Below are 24,158 nucleotides of genomic sequence, written 5' to 3' on the forward strand. Positions count from 1 at the left end.
AACCCAGTTTCAGCTATCCCCCCCACCTCCTTGCACCCCCACAAGAAATACCTCGCCCCTAAATATGCTTTCGAGTTTCCCACAATGTTCTTGAGCAGATTTAGAGAGGGCAAATGATTGAAAATTGTTTCCCTCCCCCTTCCACTGATGCTTCCTTACCATCAGCTAAATTACACCACTGGATACAACTCTGAATATCTCCATGACCTCAAATTCCATCATGAAAGCAAAGATGGGTATAAAAAGATCAGGGATGGGGGACCTGTAGCCTTCCATTGTTACTGGACTATGGCTTCCATCATCCATGGCCACTAGCCATGCTAGCTGCGGCTGATGGAAGCTGTAGTCCACAAATATCTGAACAGCCATAGGTGTCCCCACCCCTGCAATAAATATATCACACCTGATCCTTCTCTGTCTTATTCTAGAATTTAGTTCAAGAAGTGGGCAAACAGAATTATCTGCCGTTTCAAGGTCATTTCTACCCAAATCCACACTGGTTTTGAAACCGTGCCTTTTCACAGACAGCTCCTGTCAACGATAACATGTCAGGTGTATTCGTTATAAGAGGTGGAGAGGAGTGTTATTCCTTAACGAAATGCTTTTTAGAAGGGGGCAGAAGTTAACCACCCATGCTTACTTTTCTGGCAGTGTCCAGAAGTCCAGCAGCGATAGCTGTATTCGTTGTTAATGGATGTCTTCTCACAAAGCGGCTTCTCCTCGGCTGTCCCCGGACACAAGTCCCCGCACTCCTTTGGCGGTTTATTCCCCACGATGTAGTTGTTTGAAACAGCATCCAAGATCAGAGACCAGTCCAAGGTAGAGAGGTAACACAGGTCAGAATTCTTTTCGATCCGGATGGCCCCCCGGGTGATGTTCCTCAGGTTGTACAGTCCAATTTCCTTGAGGTTAGTCATCTCAAAGATGACCAATGCGTAGTTGTAGAAAAGGTTCTTGCCGCGGATGACTGTGAGGTTGGGGAAGAGGTCTTTGAGGGTCTCCAAGCCTGCCACACGGAACAGCAGCAGATAGTCTGTGATCATTGTGAGTTTCGGGAAGCGGTAGTGACTGAAGTCCTCGGCTTGGCTGATCAACAAAATTCGGAGGTACCCTTCAATCACCGTACAGTCGTCCAGCTGCTTGAACTGCTCCACATTGTTACGAATGTCGATGTTTGGCCCACAAACTGGAAGGCAAATGATCGGGGGTGGGGAGAAGAACAGAAAGAACAGCATTAAAAAACAATACATGGACTCATCTTTAAAAGCAACGCTTAAAGTTATAAACAAAATTAAATAAAACAGTTCTGCGGTTTAGAAACGCTCAGGCCACATTTACACCATACATTTGAGTGGCTATCATACTACAGTGGTGCCCCGCAAGACGAATGCCTCGCAAGACGGAAAACTCGCTAGACGAAAGGGTTTTCCGTTTTGGAGGCGCTTCGCAAGGCGAATTTCCCTATGGGCTTGCTTCGCAAGACGAAAACGTCTTGCAAGTTTGTTTCCTTTTTCTTAACACCGTTAATACAGTTGCGACTTGACTTCGAGGAGCAACTCATAGAACGCAGTGTACATAGTAGCCTTTTTTGAGGTTTTTAAAGACTTTGGTGATTTTTGAAGCTTTTCCAAAACTTCTTTTGCAGCCATTTGGTAAGTTAAGCTTTTAAAACTTTTTTTTGGGGGGGTTGGATTTTGGGTTGGGGTGTTTGGAATTCAAGGACTTGGTGTTGGGAAGGGGTTTGCAAGAATCTGGAAGCTTGTGTGGTTTTTTCCTGCATTTTTATGATTTTCTGTGACCATTGGGCCACTCTGCTGTTTTTTTTAAAAAATTCTGGATTTGAATTTCTGTGTGCTGGGTGGCTGGGGGAACAGTTGGGGAGGGGTTTGCAAGAATCTGGAAGCTTGTGGTTTTTTTTCTGCATTTTTATGATTTTCTGTGACCATTGGGCCACTCTGCTGTTTTTTTTAAAAAATTCTGGATTTGAATTTCTGTGTGCTGGGTGGCTGGGGGAACAGTTGGGGAGGGGTTTGCAAGAATCTGGAAGCTTGTGGTTTTTTTCTGCATTTTTATGATTTTCTGTGACCATTGGGCCACTCTGCTGTTTTTTTAAAAAAATTCTGGGTTTGAATTTTGAAATGCTCTTTACAGTATGTGTGACTTTAAAGAGCACTTAATAAACTCTTGTTGTACCAAATTTGGCTTTGTTTGGACTTTTTTTGACCATAGGAACGCATTAATTGCTTTTCAATGCATTCCTATGGGAAACCGTGCTTCGCAAGACGAATAATTTGCTAGACGAAAAATTCGCAGAACGAATTAATTTCGTCTTGCGAGGCACCACTGTACCTTAAAGAGCCACAGTTTTTCCCAAGGATTCTGGGAGTTGTGGTTTGTTCATGGTGCTGAGAGTAGTTAGGAGGCCCCTGTTCCCCGCACAAAACTACAATTCTCCATGTGAAGAGGGACGGATCATTAAACTGCTCTGAAATTTGTAGCTCTAGGAGAGCAAGAGTGGTCTCTGAGTAACTCTCAGCACTCTTAAACTACCACCCCCAAAATTCTTTGGGGGAAAGCCATGAGTGGTATGATATTGCTTTAAATATATGGCGTGGATACATACCCTGACAGAATATCATGGGTTCCAGTACAAAGCATCAGAGTCCATTCTTCCCCTCTGTCACACTAACCTATTATGAGTCCTGTAAGTACAGTCTCATTAAGCTATTAAAGTTCTTTGAGAATGTCAACAAGAGGAGATCCAGTAGCCACAGTGTACTTGGACTTCCTAAAAACTTTCAACAAAGTACCTCACCAAAAACTCATAAGTAAGCTTGGCATTCATGAAATAAGAGAAGTCCTGGCGAAGCAGCAGAAAGCAAGAATAAATGGGCAGTTCTCCCAAGGGAGGGAATCCCATGCTGCCATGGATCTGTACTGGACCAAAGCTTTTTAAATCCCCCCTAAAGAATCTGGAGTTAGGGGTGAGCAGTAAGGTGGCCGTGTCTGCTGACGATACTAAATAGTTTCAGACTCAAAGCCAAAAAAAAAAAAAAGGATCGTGAAGAGCTCCAAAAGTACTTTCCCCAAGTGAATGAATATAATGGCAAATGCAATTCAAAATAAGAAAGTTTATTTGTGAAAGCCACCTTACTTTCAGAGATAATCTCATGGAGTTTGACGGGGCAATGACTGACCAGGAGTGAGACTTTGGGGTCACAGTGGATAGCTCAATGAAGCTGTTGACCTAGCATGCAGCTTCCATGAAAAAGGCAAATTCCATGCTAGGGATCATTAGGGAAGGAGTTGAAAATCAAACTGCTGATATTGTAATGCTGCTATATAGAACACTTTTATTGGGGGTGGGGGAGAGGGACCAGAGCTTTGTCCTCAACATTGCAATTAAGCCCACTAAAGTTACTATCCTGCTGAGGGCTGGGAGAGGAAGGAATGAGAGATCTATCCCTCTTGCAGCACACAGCTCCAATTCTGGGCACAGAAGCAGCAAGACATTTGGTTTCTATGCCAGGCACAGCCTGCTAGACAGCATGCAGGTGAGCAAGCAGGTTGGTGGAAGAAGGACGGATCCCAAGCAAGCACTTAAATACACGGTTGATTGTATTTGTTGGTTGGGGAAATGAGGCAGGACCATAAAAGCCACAGCTTGAAGTTGGTTTGCTTCCCTAAATCACAGTTAAACCATGGTTCACCTTGTTCAAGTTTGGAGCAGGCAAGTGACTGCAGTTGGCTGAAAACAGGAGGAAGAAAGAGGCGGGAGAAGCAGAAACGCCTAAGGTTTGAGCACGAAATGCTAAAAAACGGTGGTCTGATGTTGTGTCAGGGAGGCCACAGACAACCCAAGCCACTCCCTACACCCAAAGCTCCCCTTGGGGTCTGTTTTTTTACTGAAGACAAGAGTGACAGCACTGGAAGACAAAGTGAGAATATACCTAGGGCACCTTTTTTTAATAGCCACTTAATAAGACTTCGCTATTCATTCCCCTGAAGGACCATTTAAGTTTACAATGCATCCAGAGTTTTGAGGTTTTGAGACCAAATTCACATGATTTAATAAAATTTGAATGTTTTTCAAGAAGCAGTATCTGGCATTTTTGCTTTTCTTTTTTACGCCTGCCTTTGCCGTTTCGTCCCATCTTGCCTTCCTTTCAGAAAATTCAACTAACGACTGCACAACACGTTATTTCTTATTTTTGTTCATTTCGCCCTGAAATTAATCTATTAGAAAGACAAACTTGATCCCAGTTCAAAGAGGACTACAGTTTCTTTTTGGCTGTGTTCTGTTTTCTTTGGACCACATTTTACACACAGAGGAAGTGTGTGTGTGTGTGTGTGTGCGCGCGCGCGCTTGCGATTACCGTGGTGCATCTTCCAAAGGACAAAACTGAGGACTACAATGTTCTTCATTCACCATTTTTAGCAAACACTCTGCCACTTCCTTCTAACTAGTACGCAATCCAGAGAATTTATATAACTATGCTTAACCTCTAAAGGAACACAAGCTTTACTTCATACTCATTTTTATATCAGCAGATGGATGCTATGCCACCCAGAGAAGATAATGAGTTACTTTACTCTCAAAGAAAATTTTCTTTTCTCTTTTTTTTTAGCTCTGATCAACACATTCTCCTTGCCCAGATCGACTCAGCAGATGTCCAAAAAGGGCTATTAAACATGTCAAGATTCTGACAAAGAAGCTGCACGAGGGTACAGATATCCTGAATATGTGGGGGGCAAATCCAAGGGCAGTTCAACCTCGATAACCAATAGCTTAAACTTTCAAGCATAAATATGATGGCAAACACTCTGAAACAGGTATCTCTGCTATGCCCTATCATGACCTTGCAAGTACACTCTAAACTTTCCCGTTAATACAACTACCTATGTTCCCAATTCAAACATGTCCCTGTGAAGTTTCTCCGTATTTAAGCATATCCCCCCCTCCGACTCCCACTGGCGCCCAGAAAATGGACCCACTGGCACTGCTGGCTATGGATGATGGGAATTGTAGTCCAACAACATCTAGGAAAAGACTGCGGCAGAGTGGGGAAAAGAGCGACCAAACTGGTATCTCTTAACCAGCCTTTTCTCCCCTGAAACTGAGCATGTGAGAGCCCTGCTGAATCCGGCCAATAACCCACTCTGTTCTCACAGCTGCAAACCAGGCAGCTGTGGGAAGCTTGCAAGCAGACTCGGATCACAAGAACACTCTCTCCACCTCGGGTTTCCAGAAACCAGCATTCAGAAACACTACTAGTAGCCACTGATAGCCTAAACTACATACACACTGTTGGTAGGAGCACGGACAAGCTAAAATTCCCAGGGTGTTGCCCCTCTTCCCAGGGAACTCTGGGAATTGTAGCTCTGCAAGAGAAACAGGGGGCCGCCAAACAACTCTCAGCAACTTAACTTACTATACTTCTCAGGATTCTTTGGCAGAAATTGACTGTTTAATGTGGTATTATAGTGCTTTAAATGTATGGTGCGCATTTGGCCTTGGTGCAAGGAAGTTTCCTGCCGTCCTGTTTGTTTCTTTGTGTGTATGTTTTAAGGATTCTCTTTAAAATCTCCTCTGAAAAAGGCCCAAGCAAGTGACTAGACTTCCATGATCTGTTCCCTTTGTAACCTCCAGCCACAGCAACAGGAAGCACAGCTTTTGCCGCTTCAAAGACTGCCTTTCAATATGAAAGAGAGAAACAAACAATCAGTCTTAGACCCTCCCCAATAAATCTTGGGAGCAGATCATCAGGAAGTAAGGGGGTGGAGAGAGGTCTGATGAATGCAAAAAGGGAGGGAGGGAGGCCCCCCACCTCTTATGAATAAACCATTCCTTCATCCAGTGAACTATTAGGGTTAGGAATTCCAAAAATTCAAAGCATGTTGCATTTCCCCCCTTGCAAACCTAAGCAAGCCGTGGGGTGGAGCCTCAAACTTAACCCTTACACCACAAGGAGGATTTTTCTCAGGCAAAATATCTGTATGGCCTAACAACAACAACAGCAAATTTTTATTTATGCGCCAGCCATCTGACTGGGTTGCCCCAGCCACTCTGGGCGGCTTCCAGCATATATAAAAACATAGTAAAAGGACGGACACACACACACACACACACACACACACACACATCCATCCATCCTCAATGAGCCATTTGTGTATGTTACAAGAGTTTCCTAAGCAGGAACTTCCAATCAACTAGATCGAGTCTCCACTGTTGCATACAAAGTTAAAAATATTCCACTCCTTATTGGAATTCCATTGTTGCTGGAGTGGTAGAGTGGGGGTCATGGTACAAACAGAGACCTCAGCAATATGTGGCACTTTATTTTAAAAAATCGCTCCTTTGTAAGGGGGGGGGGGCAAGCCTCATTCTAGGTGTGCACTGTAGGTGCCAAACTTGCCAGGACCCAAAATATCATAAACAGAGAATGGAGTGTTGCGGGAGCACCCAAAGCAGTAAAAGTTTGGGAAATTTATGTGGAGAATCATGGCTCAGTGTTAGGGTAACAGTGGTGCAACAGAAGACTGTAATGATGTACCAATTCACATATTTGTTTGGGCATATTTATAATGGGAAAGTGGCATACAAATTGAAATAAATAAACTTGTGTACTTATCTAAAATAAGTAACCACCAGACATGCAAGTCTCCAGCGATCTTACCTCTAAAAGACAACAAATCCAGGTAAGGATTGCGCTGCCGGAACCTCTTAGGACTTGGTACGCTCAAGAACACATTCAAATGGGAAATTATGAATGCCATCTAGCCTTCAACAAGAAGTTCACACAGTCAAGGCGCTTGTGAGTGGCCCAGCAACCAGTAGGGAGAGCTCAAACAGCTCACCATCACTAAGCAGGAGCACTTGCAAGAGAAGCTAGTCTCTTCTACCAATCACACCACTACATTTAAAGCCCTTTAGAAAATAGTCATGGTTTCCCCCAAAGAATTCTGGGAACACCTGTGTATTAAGAGTGCTAAGAGATGTTAAGAGACCGCCCGATTCCCTCACAGGGCTACAATTCCCAGAGTGGTTTAACAATTAATCTCTTGCCAGGGAACTACAAGAATTGTAGCTCAGGGCAGCAGAGAAAGTGGGTCTCTTAACAACCCTCAGCACCCTTAAACTACAGCTCCCATAACTCTTTGGGGGAAACCAGGGCTTTTGTATAGTGACTAATTGTATGGTGTGAATGTGGCCCAGAGATAAGGGCCACGGTTCAATGGTATAGCATCTGCCTTGCAAGCAAAAGCTCTCAGGTGCAATCTCCGGCATCTCCTGGAGAGCTGCTGCCAGTCAGTGTAGACAATACTGAGCAGTGTTAGAAACTCAGATATATACAGTAAGCTAATCACCAAATGGCACTTTAAACTTAGGTTACGGGCGCCATTTTTTCCCCTCAGGGGGGGTTGTTGTTTTCATTTCCATACCGCTTTATATTTTAAACAAAAAAATCTCAAAGTGGTCTACAACACATTAAGACATCAAATAAAACAACCCAGAAGAAAACAAACTCAAGCTTCAAGGAAAATATTTCAGATTCTTCTCTGAGTGACATTTTGCTTTCCCCATATTTATTTACCTACTTAATTCATATAGCTGCCCCATAGCAGATGTACTCTAGGAGGCCAGTGTGGTGTAGTGGTTAGTGTGTTAGACTAGGAGGCCAGGGTTCAAATACCCACCCGGTCATGAATCTCACTGGGTGACCTTGGGCCAGTCACTGCCTCTTAACCCACTCACAGGATTGTTGTAGGGATCAACTGAGGAGGGGGTGAACTATGTACTCCTTGGATAAATATAATTGCAATAAATAAGCTATTCTGCTTAGCTGCGTAACAAAACTGGAGGGGTCAGCCAGGTGGAATATTTTTTCAGCCTTGGGAGGGTCTTGGTGACGCTTCTGCCACCACTGCACCCACTTCAGCCTAGGCACAGCAGCTCTGGAGCAAGCACAACACATTAAGTCGACAAGGGTTGTAGCTCAGTGGTAGAGCATCTGCCTTGCAAGCAGAAGGTGCCAGGTTCAATCCCCACCATCTCCAGATAGGACTGGGGGAGAACCCTACTTGAAACTCCAGAGAGCTGCTGCCAATCAGTGTAGACAATACTGAACTAGATGGACCCAAGGGTCTGACTAGGCAGCTTCCTATGTTGACTTATTCCCTCCCCACCACCACCCTGCAGAGGCCCTTGTGTGATAACTGAGCCGAGCGAATGTCACTGCCTTTGCCGATCCCAGATTCTCCTCCCACCTGTTGAATCTTGCAACACTCATGGCACAGTTGGCAGGGTTGGGAGGACTGGAGCATTACACATCGCTGGGCATTTGAAAGAAAACAAAAGAACTGGGAACAAGTACCCGGTGGAAGCAGGAAGGGGGTGACGAAAAGGTACGAAAAACAAATGCAGAGCCAACCTACACAAGCTTTGTTCTAACAGCCAGAGAGCCTGTGTGGTGTAATGAATGGGAGTGGTAGACTAAGATACGGGAGATCAGAATTCAAATCCCCACTCAGCCATGAAGCCCACTGGGCGACACTGGGCCAGTCATTGGCTCTTAACCTAACCTGCCTCACAGGACTATTGTGGGGGCAACGGGGAGAGCCATGAATTCCACCTCAAGCTTTAGGCCTGGGCGATGTATTGATATATTGCCCAGGACCGGTTTGAGGGCCAGAGAGCGAATACGCCTTTGCCCAGCAGTATATCATGGCTGGGGCTTGCCTGTGCCTTACGTTCTCCCCTGCCTCCTTCTTCCCTGAGCCAGGCACTGGCAGTGGCAGTTTCACCCTCTGCGTGGCAGGCACTGGAGGCAGCTGAGGCAGTTTTGCCCTGGCACCTCACGGGACCATGGCTGATACAGCTTGTTCCTCCCTCCGCCTGTCAACATTGCAATGTATTCCTGCGCGATGCTGAGAAGCTGGCATCGCCCAGCCCTACTGAGCTCTGTGGAAGAAAGGTGGGCTATAAATGCCACAAACAAACAGGCCCAAACCTTTCCCTCAACTCGGATACAGCCACTCCAGTATGAAATCTGCAACTGTGGGAGACCCTTCTCTAACCTTAGGAGCCATTTTACACTTTAAAAAATAAAAGCGAGAAGTATTTATTTAATACACTGATAGGTCACCACTCCTCTAAGGAGGAGACAGAGTGGCATTATGTGGGCTTATCTTCCTATCCATTTTATCCTCACAACCCTGTCAGGAAGGTAGAGATCATGTGACAGGCCCAAAGCTGTGTAGTAAGCATTATGATGGTGTTATGAAGATTTGCACCTGGTCTCCCCAGTACTAAGGCTGGGCTCCAACCACTACACTGCACTATTTGCGGCACTTGTAAAAAAGGAAGTTAGTTCCACTGAAGGAAGATGCATAAACACAGGACTTCTGCTAGTGGAGAGGCAAGACACACCTCTTCCTCACCCTCCCATTTCTATTCAACCAATGGTGGAAACCTTTTATTTGCAAGACCACAGTTTTAGCCTTCCGGTTCCTTTCTAAGCAAGCCCAGAAGTCCCATTTGCCTAGTTACTGAGGCGTCCCAAAATACTGTGAAAGCAGACGTCTTATTCAACCCTGTGCAGGATCACTGGCTAAGCTGCTCATGCTACTTCTCATTCAACTACTGCCCATTTTATTCCCCTCTCCCCTCCCCATCCACCCAGTCCTAGTAACAGGTAGCATACATTTATTTCCTCGGTTAATCAATTTCCCAGCATGCTATTTCCCCCCTTCCAAGAGAGTACCAGTTCAATGTGTACCCCCAGTTGCAATATCACGCTACGCTCCAATGGTTACTGTTCACCTTCTGACTTTATGAAAATTTAGCTTCCTTAAAAAACGGGAACAGAAAAAAGTCACTCTGGTTAAGTACATTGGCTCACAAATCAACTCGGGGCTTCCAAAAATGTTCTCCCAGCCACAATATATTTGTGTTAAATTTTGCAAAGTCTAAAGTAGAGCTGGGGGTTGGGACTAATGACCCTTAGTCTATGGACTAAGGCAGAGGTTTTTAAACTGTGGTATGCGAGTTCCCTTTGGGTGGCTGGTGAAAAGGCTGCAGCACAAATATATCTGTACTCAGCCCTGCACTCACTTTCTGTGATGTAATGATGGAGGACGAAGATGTACACAGCAAGGGGTCCATGGTTCCAAGATGCACATCTTTTGCTGCACACAAGTCATTTGGCTTGATGAAGGTGTCAGTCGCCAATGTGGCGCCCAGAAATCTCCTTGCAGTTGCAACTGGACCAGCTCTGGTTGCAAAACATGCCTGGTGCCTGAGGAATTTTGAGCACTGTTTATGGAGGGACGGAGAACTGCCACAATTGCACAGCTTGCTCCCAATCATGTAAGGGCTGTGTGGGGGCCTCCCCTGTGACCACCCTCTGCAGAGCACAGCCCACACTCCCATCTTGGCCTCAGTTAAGAGGTCAAACCCCACTATGAATGTTGGGCCCCAAATACAATCAGGGACAGGCCCCAGCGCTAGACATCACTTTGCACGTAGAGAAGCTCCCATTCCCATGTTGGCAGAGGGGTTCAGCACCTGCTTTGCATACAGAAGGGCCCAGGTTCAATCCTTGGCAACTCGAGGTAGGGCTGAGAGAAGCCAGCCCAAAATCACAGAGAAGCACTGCCATCCAGGGGTTGACAAGACTGAGCTAGATGGACAAACAGGGAAGTTTCCTGCATACAGGGAATCCATGGCTTCCCCATTCCAAACAGCTCAGGTAGTTGAGGTGAGAGTGGTTGCTCTCCAGGTTTCTCAAGCAACTGGAGCAGAGGTCACAGGGCAATATCAATGGCCACGAGTTCCCCCACCCCACCCCCCAGGAGTTTCTTTATTATCTGGGAAACTTAGAAAACAAGATAGCAGCCCCTTTGAATTTCGTAGTAAGGGCAGGATTGTGCTGATAGCAAGAAGCCAAGAAGGTCAATGGTTTGTTTGCCGTGTGCTGCGTGCCGCTCGTTCTGAGCCACCCTTGCTGCCTGCCGCTACAAAGCGTTGCGCTTCGCCCGATTCCCCTTCCAAAATAATAATGCTCCTTCCCGCCCCCCACACAATAGAGTAAAATTCAAAACACAGCAGATGTAAAGTCATAGCCAGCTGGACCACAATATTGGTTCATACTTCGAAGTAAACAGGGCTATCACTTACGGTGTGCTGTAGCATCAATAGGTTTACACATGATAAACATTCTCCCTGACCGCTTCCCATTCCACAACCACCACCCCCCGCCTCCAATTTTTTCACTGCTTATTTGTTGGCATCACACAGTTTAATGCTATTTGCTGGCATCACATAGGAGATGAAGTCACCAGGTTCAGCTAGACTCATCTGCGCACGGAAATGGGAGGCATGTGGCTGAGAACGACTATTACTAGCATTAACTCTCGCCCCACCAGGAAAATAGTCACCTCCTTAAATCTTTAAAAGATGTGCACTTGGAAGTCACATCCAAATTGGTGAAGTTTTCTCCCAAGTATGCTAAGGTTAAAGCATCCAGTGAACATTGCCTTCCACAGAAAGGGAATGCAAAGGGGCTTTTTAAAATAATAAAAAAGAAACAACGACCCAGCTACCAATTAAGACCATTGCAGGTGGTCAACATTGCCACAAACCTTAAAAAAAAAATTAAAATTTAATGCCCTAGACCAGGGCGTCCGACTCCCAAGAGACTGTAATCTACTCACATAAAAAAAAATGGCAGTGATCTGCCCCCTTTTGGGGGGTTCAGGTCAAAGTTTTTGAACTTTTTTTGAGAATAATATCCCATTTTTAGGGGATTCAGGTTTTAGGGAGGAAAATGTCAAAATTTAGTAAAGAAGTAAAGGTGCTCGCCAAAAGATCGCTAGGAAAGCAATCAACCTGTTGGGACACCCCTGCCCTACACCAGTGGTTCCCAATTAGCTAAGTAATGGAGACCCAGTTTTTTCAAAAGCCAAGCCATGAATCACTTACTTTTGAAACTGTTGTTATCTTGGTGGTAGTTTTTGTTATGTGAATGGTGCCATCGTACTCTCCAAAATGCCCCAGCGCCAAACTGGGACATGCGACTTCCTGGCTGCGCTCCCACAACTTACGTAACCTGTGCGAGAGCATGGTCCCCAAAACATGTTGTCCCAGACAGCTGACGGGTATGTGGCACAGACCTCTTGGGGTCTGTGGACCACCAACTGGAAACCACTGTGCTAGCTTGTACTTGTAAGGAAAGTGAGGCCCTGAGCAAGTTTTCTTTTATTACTAGAAAAAAACAACACATAGCTGTTAGCTATTGTGTTATTTTGCTGTTGATTCCTGGACAATGGGCTCAAAGACAACAATCTGGCTGGCCAGACTCCTAGAACGGCAACTTCACAGTCATTGTATCCCCACATCTTTAAACCTAAGCCAATGGCGGAGTGGCAGGAGCTGTGAACAAGCCAGGATAGCAATCAGTGGCAGATGCCCAAGTGCCAGAGCACCTGCTTTGCATGCAGAAGGGCCACAGGTTCAATCCCCAGCATCTCCAGGTAGGACCGGCAGGTGAGGAGCAGGGAACCACGACTCTAGCCGCAAAACCTGCAGAACATTTGCCAATCAGTGTACAGGACACTGAGGTATATGGGCCAACTGCCCTGACTCTTTCAGGCACGTTCTTATGTCCCCAAGCCTGAGGTACTGTATTCCATGCCTGCACAAATTGCGAGCCAACTGCAACCCATCCATTACGTGACCTGAAAGTGGCTAGTTATAAAAAAAGAAGGCTTACTGCAGCCCAATGGAACATTGTAAATGGCTGGTCAAACATAAGTTGCACAGGTCTGCAGTAACTCAGTGCTCCAGATTATTAAAAATAAAAGGATAGATCTAAACAGTCGATATATAAGCTACCGTATTTTTCGCTCTATAAGACGCGCCAGACCACAAGACGCACCTAGTTTTTGGAGGATGAAAACAAGAAAAAAAATATTCTGAATCTCAGAAGCCAGAAGAGCAAGAGGGATCTCTGCACAGCGATCCCTCTTACTGTTCTGGCTTCTGGGATAGCTGCGCAGCCTCTATTCGCTCCATTAAGATGCACACACATTTCCCCTTACTTTTTAGGAGGGAAAATTTGAGTCTTATAGAGCAAAAATTACGCCAATCGCCAAATGACACCTTAAACCTAGGTTAAGGTCACCACAATGGAACGTCTAAGCGCCATTTTTACATGAATGTTGGTGTTGATTCCATTTCTATACCGCTTTATATGTTAAAAAACAAATCTCAAAGTGGTTTACAACACATTAAAACATCAAATAAAACAATCCAGAATAAAAGAAATTCAGGCTTCAAGGAAAATATTTCAGATCCTTCTCTAGCTGACATTTTGCTTTCTGCAGTCACCAACCTGACATCCACATGGTCGTAATTAGACCCACGTCAGTCGCAAAACGCGCCTGGTTAATTTCCAACACTGAATCTGAACTATTGTATACAGTGGTGTAGCTGTCTTGGGTCATATAACTATTTCTGCAGCTGGGACCCTTGTCTGCAAAGTTCCAGAGCCAGCCAGCCAGCCAGCCAGCCAGCCAGCCAGCATGGAAGCGGAGCGTTTTAGTCACTGTATGCTCCAAAAGCTCCAAAGTGTTTAGGAACACTTCAAACATATGGCACTTCAGTTTCAAGAGAATGGCGTGCAAGTTCTCTTACGTACAATGCAACTTCACGGAAAACAACTTAGGTCGCTTCAAGATAGGATACTGGAGCACTCCAAATCCATTTCCCCATGTTAAGCTCACAGAAAACAGTATATCAAGCTGAAAGACAACACATGAAAAGCTGCATTGATCATTGCAATGCATTCCTAATTATTACTGTTCCATAATTATAATATTATTATATAATCTGAGAAGGATGCATAATCTTAGAAGGTTGTGACTATCATGAAGAGATGCCTGCACTTCTGAATTTAAAACAGTGACTATAGAACGTCTTTTGGTTATTATCTCAGCTTGGGAAAATGCACCATTTATTACAGGGCTAAGGAACTTCATTCTCAGCGGCCTTCAGCACTCTATTTCTGGCTCTGGGGACTCTCCGAAGGCCACACCCCTTACCCCTCACCAGCCCTGCTTTACAAATTCTTGAGTGCTTTTGCCTGCCTATAATGTGTCTTTCAACTCTGATAATGCTTCATGCTTGTCTTGATAGTTGCACAGAAAGGGAAGTCATAGAATCATAGGACTGTAGAGCTGGAAGGGACCCAAGGGTCATCTAGTCCAACCCCCTGCAATGCAAGAATTAGCATTTGTTGCTCTGGCCATTTTTGCTTCTGACCCTGCGTACCACTGTCAAATGACCCTCAAAAGGTTGCCTGGAATTGAACAAGGCCCTAAAGTTGGGAAAGTTTCCCAACACTGGATTTATCATCTTGTGCTAAATTTGTGACTAGGTGCAATACTTTGGTTTACACCTGTTAGAAAACGTAAAACACCACTTCATTTCCTTTTTTAAAAGGAACCAAATGTATTCTTACACATAATCAGCTGATCCAATATACATTTTGTTCTTGTGAAATTTTAAGCGAGAACAGCCCATATGACACTGATTGAATCCTGGGAAACGCCAAGAAATTGGCGTATTTTCCAACCAAGATAGTCAATCCATCCACTTCAAACAAACTTTCATTCTACTGAGTTAACTGTGACATCACCTGGAAACTGGGTTGAAGCCTTACCTCAACCAATATGGCCTTAGGCAATTCATCATCTCTCAGTTTAAGCTCCCTTTGCAATACATTATGAAATACAGTAAACGCAAGCCTAGCTTACAGGGGTGCTCATCAAAATTATATGTGCAAAGCACTCCACATGCACTATGGAAGAGCTACGGAGGTAAACAGTATACTTTTTCTAAAGAGCTTTAATGTGTTTTAGCATTTCTTAACAAGTTATGCTCCATGTTTAGCATACATCATTCATACTAGCAAAGCAGCTTTCCCAAGATTTTGTAAACAGAGAAGTGTTATCTTTATCTGTGTCCATCGTACGGAAAATGGATTCAGTTTAAGATTTCCGATAAGATCTGTGAAAGTTCCTTTTGTAAAGTAAGAGAGCAGCACCTTCCTGTACAAAAACTCACAGAGCATGCTAAACTTGCTGTAGTCTTTATGATGTTGACAGTGCAATCCTATGAACATCGCTCAGCAGTTAAGCCCCACTGAGTCCAAAGGAACTTACTCCCAGGTAAGTGTGCACAGGATGGCAGGCCAGAGCTCCCAGATCCTATGCATAACTTGCAGGAAAGAGCCTCTCAGCGGCCTTTTTTGTCTCAGCAGAACACACACACACAGGTTCAAAACAGCACATACACAGCCAAAAATTCAACACATACTCCACAAATGGAAGGAAGACTAAACAAAGTTGCACAAGAGCCCAGATAACAAGCTTGCTGCAATCTGCCTTTTATAATTAGTTTCTAAGAGCAACAGGGACAGGCTAACAGCTAGGAAAGTTCTCTTATTACTCAGCCATACGAAAACCGCAGCATCTCCCAACATGTTAGGGAGTTTTATGATTTTACAGGGTGTGAAGGTGTTCAGAAACTTTTGAAGCAAGGCAACTTCCAAGTATTTAAAGCACTTGCAGAGTTTGAGTTCCATACACTCTGCAGATTCACTTTTCTGTATAGGTGGGAAATCCTATGTCAATCAAGGTTTGCGCAAGTTCCTTTTTTTTAAATTAAAGACACTATATGGGGTTCAATACAAAACACATTTTCTAAGGGGGTGAGCCAAAAATCAGGAGAGATTTTAAAGCTTTTTAAATGGCACCTACAGAATCTGTCTGGAAAATCCACTCAAGAGAGATAGCTTGCAACAGCATAGTAAGCAGGGAGGAAGTCTAAGTCGACAAAGCACTTCCCAGTTAAGTTTAAGTAGAGATCTTTTTTTCTAAGAAAGAATACCTCAAAAACCATAACCACAAGAATGTTTTGAAAAGGCTGCAATACTACAGTTCTTTTAAGGAAGTGTCTTAATATGGTGAAACAGGGATGGGCTTTCAAGCTTGGAGTATCTAAGATCTTGATGATGAAATCCATTCTTTAGAAGGAACAGATGGGAGGAAGCGAAAGCAAACTACCGGTAATATTTTCCGTTCCCTGCTTACCAGATCTACTACAAGGGCTTTGGCAATGTGTGAATTTTACAGTAATTTTGCTTAGCTTCTCTTAGGACCCATCAATACATAAGCAGGATTAACTAAGCAGGTAGAGAAAAATTCTCACCCCAACCCAAGAATTAAGCAAATTAAGTTATTTCTAGATTTTCACGGTTCCAAATTTCAGAGTAGCAGAACACCCAGCATCATTTTTCTAACTATTAACATCATCAAAGCATATTTAAATACTTAAATTAATATCCTAGTAATAGCAAAGGAATCAGTTAAGAGGCTTCTCACAATAACTACTTTAATCCTAAACACATACTTAAAAATCAACCAGATTTCAAGACGATACACCTCCATGTGGTTAGAAGCAGGTTGTGAGGTGGTTACTGCAAATAACCAAAGTTGCAATCCTAATCCCACTTACTGGAGAGTCAGCCCCATTGAACTCAACAGGACTTATTTCTGAGTAGGCACAGTACTGTAAATCACCACCAACAAAACCTAGGATCCATTGTGGACATCCTGAGCAAAGGAGCTTGGCTTGAATGGAGTACTGGTTTACAAGGAAAGAAAAGTCTCCGTTCAAAACATTATAACCAGAACACAGTGTCTTCATCACAAAATCTAAATATCGCAAAGTTGCCGGAACAGAAGGACTTCTTCTGAACAGAGGATAATTATGGCTTCATTCAAGTTAGCCATTTAAAATCAATTTTAAAGCTAGTTCACAAAATGGGGTGGGTTCTGAATTAGTACAGTACAGAAAGCTGAACTGTTCGTCAAATTTAGAATGCCAGTTTGTTTTAAGATGCCTGAGCCACAACACAGGTAAGTGAAAGAGTTAAGACTTAAGCCTACATATACAAGAAAGAGGAGGAATAATCACCTGTGCCAATTAAAAATTGCCTCCAAGTGACCGCATTAAGCATCTTTATGTTTATTTTCCCTTTTAGCGCAACTGGCAGCAATAAGCACTTAAAATAATATTTGTGTCAAAAATGAGTTTTTCCTATAAATCTTCGACAATTTAGAAAATTTGAGTTTATCTGCTTAGGCCCAAGGTCATCTACAGCTGATACCAGCTAATATACTAATATTGTATCTTCTCATTTATAATCCACGTTTTAAGTGTTTGATTTCAGTGGTATAACCTCCAGAGCAGAATTTTTACCCTTATTTTTGTTCCGCACAGGGCCAAGGCTTCAACTGCATTCATTTCCTTCTGACATTGTTTGCACCTGCTATCAAATAACTACTCACCTTCAACCCCAATTCCACTGTGAATACCCCCAAACACACCACCTGTCAAGAGAACTGCACAGTCATAACTGCATCCAATTATGCAATCCTTTGCTCAGGTACCAAAACAGTTTGCAGCATCCACAATTCAGTTAGCCAAAGAACAGAGCTGGCAAGCAAGCAAGCTGTAAGAATCGAAGGAGGCACAACCAATACGCAGTATTTAGGAACGCACTCATCGCCATGGACCCTTGACATATAACCTCTCACTGGTGGTTTGCAATGAAATATCCAGTCCCTCTGCCACCTAGGTTCTTAGTCAATACACCAATCCCCTTAGTGGCGAGGCCATTTTGCACTCAAGTATCTAAATTACACTGGGAATTACCTTTTACGCTCTCTCAAGCTAACTATATTCGCTTTATCAGCAAGCACATTAAGAGATATTGATGTTGATACTATACACAAACACACTCACAGCTATGAGGGGGTTTTGCTACCTATTTGGAGATAGAGATCTAAGTGAACAGAGCTGCAATGTGCTCTACTAAATAACACAGTTTTAGTGCAGCAAATGGGGACCAGCACTGGGGTGATTTCCCCACCCCGCCACACAAATCAATAAGGTACAGAGGAGGTTGTTTTGATGTCAAAGCAGCCTATATTTGTCAACGCCTTAAGGACTGAATGGAGGAAGCTCAATGCGCACACTCTCTACCTCCGGAAACAACCTAAAGGCCAGGTAAGAATTCAAGTTAAGTGTCCATGCAAAACTCGCCTCATGCATAAGGGGCTGGCCACCTGCTTGGAAAAGCTTAACACGCGATTTGTACCGACACACACACACCTCACTGCATGCAAAACATTTCAGTGCTGTACAAAGACATCTCAGCAAGAACCATAAAGCGTCAACAACAGATCACTTGCTTTCTTAATCAACTGTGTTTACTATTTTCTTCCCCAATCACATTTTAGCAACTTTAAAATTAAGTGAATTAATTGAAGCTTCCACATGCCTTCCCCACCCCCAATCTTGGTCTCAACGCTTGTGTATTCCTATTTAGGAATGCATGGCTTCTTATGACCGAAAATGGAAGAGCTTGTAGGACTATGACACATTCTATTTTTTTTTAATAAAAAAAATCACATAAAAATTAAGACAAAATGTTCCTTCCTCTACTATGAGGAGGGGCTACATCATGAAATTATCTGCTCAGGACCATTTCTCTTAACATGAGCATTAAACACACACACACACACACACACACACACACACACACAGGAGCACCACACAATGAGGGCGCTTTTAACTGAACTACGAAGATGAATTCCCCCCAGACAGAAGCAGCTATGTTATGTTTACTATCTGGAACACACACCCTGAAAAAAGGCCTTTTAGTCCAACAGCTCAAAAGAAACCATTTTAGAAGGAATCCCAATGAATCTAAAAAGAATGTGCAATCTTATTTTATTTGTGCTGGCTACTAAGAATGCTGTTCAGATGTTTCCTTAAGGATGGGAAAGTTAACACAGGTAAAGTATAAAACAAAACTTTTATACCAACATCTTAAAAATTACGCCTGGCATGAAATTCATTCAAGACATTAAATCGCACTTGTTCAACTGTCTACTTCCAATTCTATTGCCAAACATGCATGCAAACCTACGCAGCCATTTAAAATTTGATAATTGCTCTTCCCGCATTCTATCCCCAAAGCAAATTTGTGGCCAATGTTTAAATACAGGGGGGAAAAACAAGGCTTTCTGGGGTTCCCCTCTGCTCCTTTTGTGTGTGGCGGGAAAGGTCAAGCAACAATTGCAAAAAATCAATTTATACCCAGAATTTTCACCACATAGTAAAGAAACAAAACAAAACAAAGAGCAACATGACCTCTGTATCTAGTAACCTTACCACAGCAGGTCCAAAGCTCTTTTATCTCCAACCAGCACCCTTTCAACACTTTTTAAAGAAGTGTACTGTATTAATAATGGATCACTCTTAAGACAAAGGAGGTGCATTCCTTTTATTCAAGAACATTTTATCACCAAAATAACTGCAGGGTAAACAACAAATCCAGCCGCCAGCTTTGATTTGGGAGCACATTTTTCCCTCGTTTGTTTTTACAGATTCACACATTGTAGTGGCAAAGCTTACAACGCATGAAACGCATCTTTTCCCACTCTCAACTAACGCATTTCTCTGCACACAGGCAGTAGGAGACAGAGGGATGCAGAGTTAAAATGGTTGCATTGAAGGAATAGTCCCCCCCCAAACTGCACACATACACACTCTCCTGCTCCTCTGAAAGGAGCAAACTGAATAAACCACATGGGGGGGGGGGTTACAGAAGGAAAGGAAGCACCTCCGCCCCTTAGCTATTCAAACAGACCATTATCCGTGATAGTTCCAGAGTTATAATTAATTGCAAGTTGGACTTATTTATATATGCATATTTACAACCCAGCTCGCTCCCCCCCCCGCACCCCACTCCCAATTCCTCTTAGAACCCAAGCGGCGGGCGGGCAGGCAGAGGGTTGGGGGGAATCCGAAATTAAGCCTTAATCGGGACTTTAAAAAAAAATTATCCCAAGCAACCAAGACAGACGCTGATCTCGAAAAGATGCGGAAAGGGGGGGGGGCGGCTGGCTGGCTGGCGGGCGAGAAACACGCACGCACACAATCCAGACATCTTTGTCCACACACTGGAGACTTTAACCATTTGCAGAGCGATGCGCACCAGCAGAAAGGCGCGCGCACAAGGAACCACGTTTTCGCAACGCAGGAACTCGGGGCACGTTTAGACACAAAAGAAAACAAGAAGCAGGCGGGGAACGGGGAGAGGAAAACACCGCCAGCATCTCTCTTTCTCTCCCGATCTTCTCGATTGCTCAGACTGCTGCCGGACCCACAGCATTCCCCACATCAATCCCTTCGCCCCCGGGTCGAAAGAGAAAAGCATCTTTACAACTGCGTTGTTGTTTTTACGCAGCACTGCTCTCGCAACCATTCATCTTTCCCCCTTTTTTGGTCCGGGGGCCGGAGACTAACAGCATCATTCACTAGGAATACAACAATCAATCGAAATGATATTTCCCCCACAAATATTATTCGAATGGTGAGTGCATTATTTCGAACGCATTATTCTCAGCCTAAAATGGTTAGCGCTGGCAGCGTATTAAGAGGACATCACCAGTCTCTTTTCTGAGATTTTAATGCTTGCTTTGATGCGAAGCAGATATACACACGTGTGTGTGTATACACACATACACATAAACACTCACACACAATATGAGGGTTATATAGTCCTGGAATATACATCCTAACAAATGGGAGGGGAATGCTTGCTTTTTTTTCTAAAAATGGGAATAATATCTATTCTGCATTTAATAAACTAGAAATCACACCAACAAATGGAGGGAAGAGGAGGGGTTGTTGTTGTTTTAAACAGCCGTTTTTAGGGCCAATTTCAACAACACACCCGAGCATTTTAAATCACCCACTTTCTCTCTCGTTGCCACCGCAATGCGAGGCACAGGTCTACACCCACCCTAATTAAACCCCCAACACCCATTAAATTGAAGGGAATCCCCCACGCTCCCCAAAAAAACAATACTCACTTTTTCCATTTGCTGGCCACAGGCAAAATGCAGTCAAGATAATCAGAAGTCCCCCAAATAAGGTCAGAGACCCTCCTCCGGCGCCTGACTTCATTCCTCTTTTTTGTTATTATTATTTTGGAGCAAAACGGCCTTTTCTTGATATATATATATATATATACACACACACACACAAAAACCCAACAGTTTTAAGTCCTCAGTTCTCCTTCCCTCCCCACGAAAAATAATAATGGGGAGGGGGAATCCAAGCGTCCCCTTCCTTCAAAAACTCAGGGGAGGAGGGAAAAATAAGAAATTGGAAAGGTGAAAAAAATACGAGATGTTTTGGAGCAAAGGGGTGTTGTTTTTTCTCTCTTCTCCTCCCTCCTTAGGAAGGAAATTGTTCTGTCCCCCTCTGAATGAGAAACCAAGACGGGGGAAGGGGAGGCAGGGGGGGAAAGCCTGTTTTGGTGCCTGCAAAATAAGGTAACAGACTTCCCCCGCTTTTCCCCCCTTCTGAGACAACTTCTTCCTCCTCCAAAGTACTCCGAGAGGCTGGAGAAAGGTCGCGGCGCTCAGCGTTGCCTGCAGTCACCCAGAAGTAGCAAACATATACCACTTGGGAGCAAACAGTCCGCATCTTCGACCTCCATCTTTTCTTTTGCTCCCCTTCTCTCTCTCTCTTTCCCTCCCTCCCTTTCTCTAAATAAAAACACAGAAGAGGCTGGGAGCTGCGTGCGTGCCTGGGCTTTCCGATAAACAAATGGAGAGATCCGCAGATCGAAGGATAGAAACGAGGGGAGAAAATAGTTCCAGCGTCCCCCCTCCCCACGCACAATTTTTTCCTTTTATAAAAAACACCCGAATTTAAGAGAGCGGAAATCAAGCTTCCCAAACAAACAGCCTTTTTTCCCCCTTCCCCTTTTGCAAGAAATCTGAGGCTCCCTTAAAGGGATCTCCCAAAATCACCACCACCCCCTTTTTCCTTTTTTTTTTAGCTTTTGACTTGGAGAGAGACAAAATGCGGAATCAAAATGAATGGAAGGAGGCAGAGTGGCTTCCCCCACTCCACCTCTTCCCTCTCCCTCCCCCCCACCCCTCCAGGCGCCTTCCCAAAAAACGGGGGAAAGAATAGAGAAGTCCCAGCAGGCAGAAAATGCAGGCAGCGGAAGGCGGCCGAGGTCGTTTCTTCCTCAGCACTCCATCCCCGGGAGCTGCTGTTTGGCCATTGCAACGAGGGAGGAAAAGAAGGAAATCCAAGCAAAACAAACAAAAATCCAAGCGGCCTTTTCTTTTTGTCTGTGGGGGTTTTTTTGGGGGGGGGACAGAACACAAAAAGCCTTCCGGACGCCTTTGGAAATATATATCTATATTATTTCATTCCATTCCCAATCTCTTCCTCGCCAGCCGACCCAAAGCAAAAGCTGCAATTTGCAAAAAAAAAGGAGGGAGTTGTAAAAACGCCAGGCGATGGTTTTGGTGCTGTCTTGCTGGGGATCCGTTGGGGCTGAAGAGGAGGCGGAGGGAGAAGGATCCAGTCGCTGAAGGTCAAAGCTTTGCAGCAAAGCAAGCAAACAAACAAAACGAGAAAGCCACCCGACGCTCGCTCTCCTCTCCTGGAGCTCCTTTTCCTGGGCTTGGCAGAGGAAGGAGGGGGCGGTGGGCGAGCGTGTTGTCCAGCCCTGCGCTCGCTTTCTCCGCAGGAATCCGCCTCCCCGTTGCAGAGGTTGGCCTTTGCACAGCGTCTCCTCCCGCTGCTGCTGCTGCTGCCGCCGCCGCCACCGCTGCGGAGCGAAAAAAGGAGGAGCGCCAGATGGGTCTTCCCTTGCTTTGCTTCTCCTGCCGCTGGATTCACACGAAGATTATTTTTTAATTTTTTGATCGAAGGGTCTTGTTGGCTTTGCGCAAAAACACACCCTCCTCCAAGAAGGCGCCGTGCGAGGCTGCAAAACGATGCAGCCGGCTCTCAAGCAAGGATCCCGGTTGCTGTGCGGGGTTTTTTTTTTTCCCCTCGGTTATTATGGCACAGGGACCATAGCTAGGGAAATCTGCTCGCGCACGCGGGAGCGTGCACACACAGCCCAGAGAGAGAGGGAGGGAGGATCGGAGAGGCGCCCTCGGGATCGCAAAGCAACGGAGGTGGAGGAAGCGGACTGCGCTACCACAACAGCGGCAACAACAACAACACCCCCCCCCGCAACACACACACACACACACCCGAGAGGAAAAAAAGGAGAGGGAGGGGGAAGAGGCCCAAGCGGCGCGCGCGCGCAACAGCAATTTGCAAAAGCACCCAGCGCGTCCGCAAGGCCCGGGCAGGCGCGTGGTAAAAGCAGGAGCCGCTCGAATCCAGGAACGGAGCCGCGTTTGGCGGCGCAGGGAGAAGGAGCGCGCGCCGGTGGTGGTCAAAAGCGGCGGCGGCGGCGGCGGCTGCAGCTCCTTCTTACAACAAGGCGAGCCGGGAGGAAGGCAAAGCTAATAGCAAAAAGCGAGGAGAAGGGGGAAAGGGAGAGAAACGGATGGGGGGGGGGAGAAGCACGGTTAATAAAGCCCGCCCAGGAGAAGCTGCGCGCAGGCGCTCCTAGCAGCAGTTGCATTGAAACGCGCTGACACGCTTCTCTCAAAAAGCGTGCCCGCTCCTCCTCTCGAGTCGGAAGTAAGCCTTTATGGATGCAACGCAAAAGGTTTGCAACAGAGCTGCTTTGACTGTGCAGGGGGCGTGGTTGAGGTGGCAAGGCGCGCGCGGATGTGATCCTAAGCGTGGTCTTGCTCAGAAATGAAGTGCCAACTGGGCTTCGGCGGGGCGTGCTTTCCAGTCATTTATAACCGCTTGGAATTTTTTCTTTTGCAACACAAGCGGTATATAAATTTGAGCGGGGTGTGTGTGTGAAGGAAACTTGAAGCCAAGCAGGGAGGACCTGACTGCAAGAGCAGCGCTCCCCACTTGTGATTCTTTGCAACTGGTCTTCAGAGGCAGTCCTAAACTAGGAAGGACCGATCCGCTGGTGTTTCTTAACATGAGAACATATGAGGAGCCCTGCTGGATCGGGCCAAGGGCCCATCTAGTCTAGCAACCTGTTCTCACATTGGCCAAGGACAAGCAGGACCCAAGAGCGACAGTGATCCCCAGCAACTGGTATTCATGGCTCTGAAAATCTATTATATAA

General features: G+C 45.0%; 1 protein-coding gene across 1 annotated transcript in view; it reads right to left on the minus strand.

The window, feature by feature from the left end:
• Positions 1-23,423, minus strand: part of IGF1R (insulin like growth factor 1 receptor) — a 180,889-nt gene extending 157,466 nt beyond the window's left edge. Inside the window, exons 1-2 of the mRNA XM_083474988.1 lie at positions 21,013-23,423; positions 641-1,186 (exon numbers count right to left, since the gene is read on the minus strand). Coding sequence (XP_083331114.1) covers positions 641-1,186; positions 21,013-21,106 — 640 coding nt within the window. The 5' untranslated portion in view covers positions 21,107-23,423. The remainder of the gene's footprint in view (positions 1-640; positions 1,187-21,012) is intronic.
• Between the last annotated feature and the right edge of the window lie 735 nt (positions 23,424-24,158).

The sequence above is a fragment of the Podarcis liolepis genome, assembly GCF_965112155.1.
Source record: "Podarcis liolepis genome assembly, chromosome: 14".
In the NCBI taxonomy this organism is placed as follows: domain Eukaryota; kingdom Metazoa; phylum Chordata; class Lepidosauria; order Squamata; family Lacertidae; genus Podarcis; species Podarcis liolepis.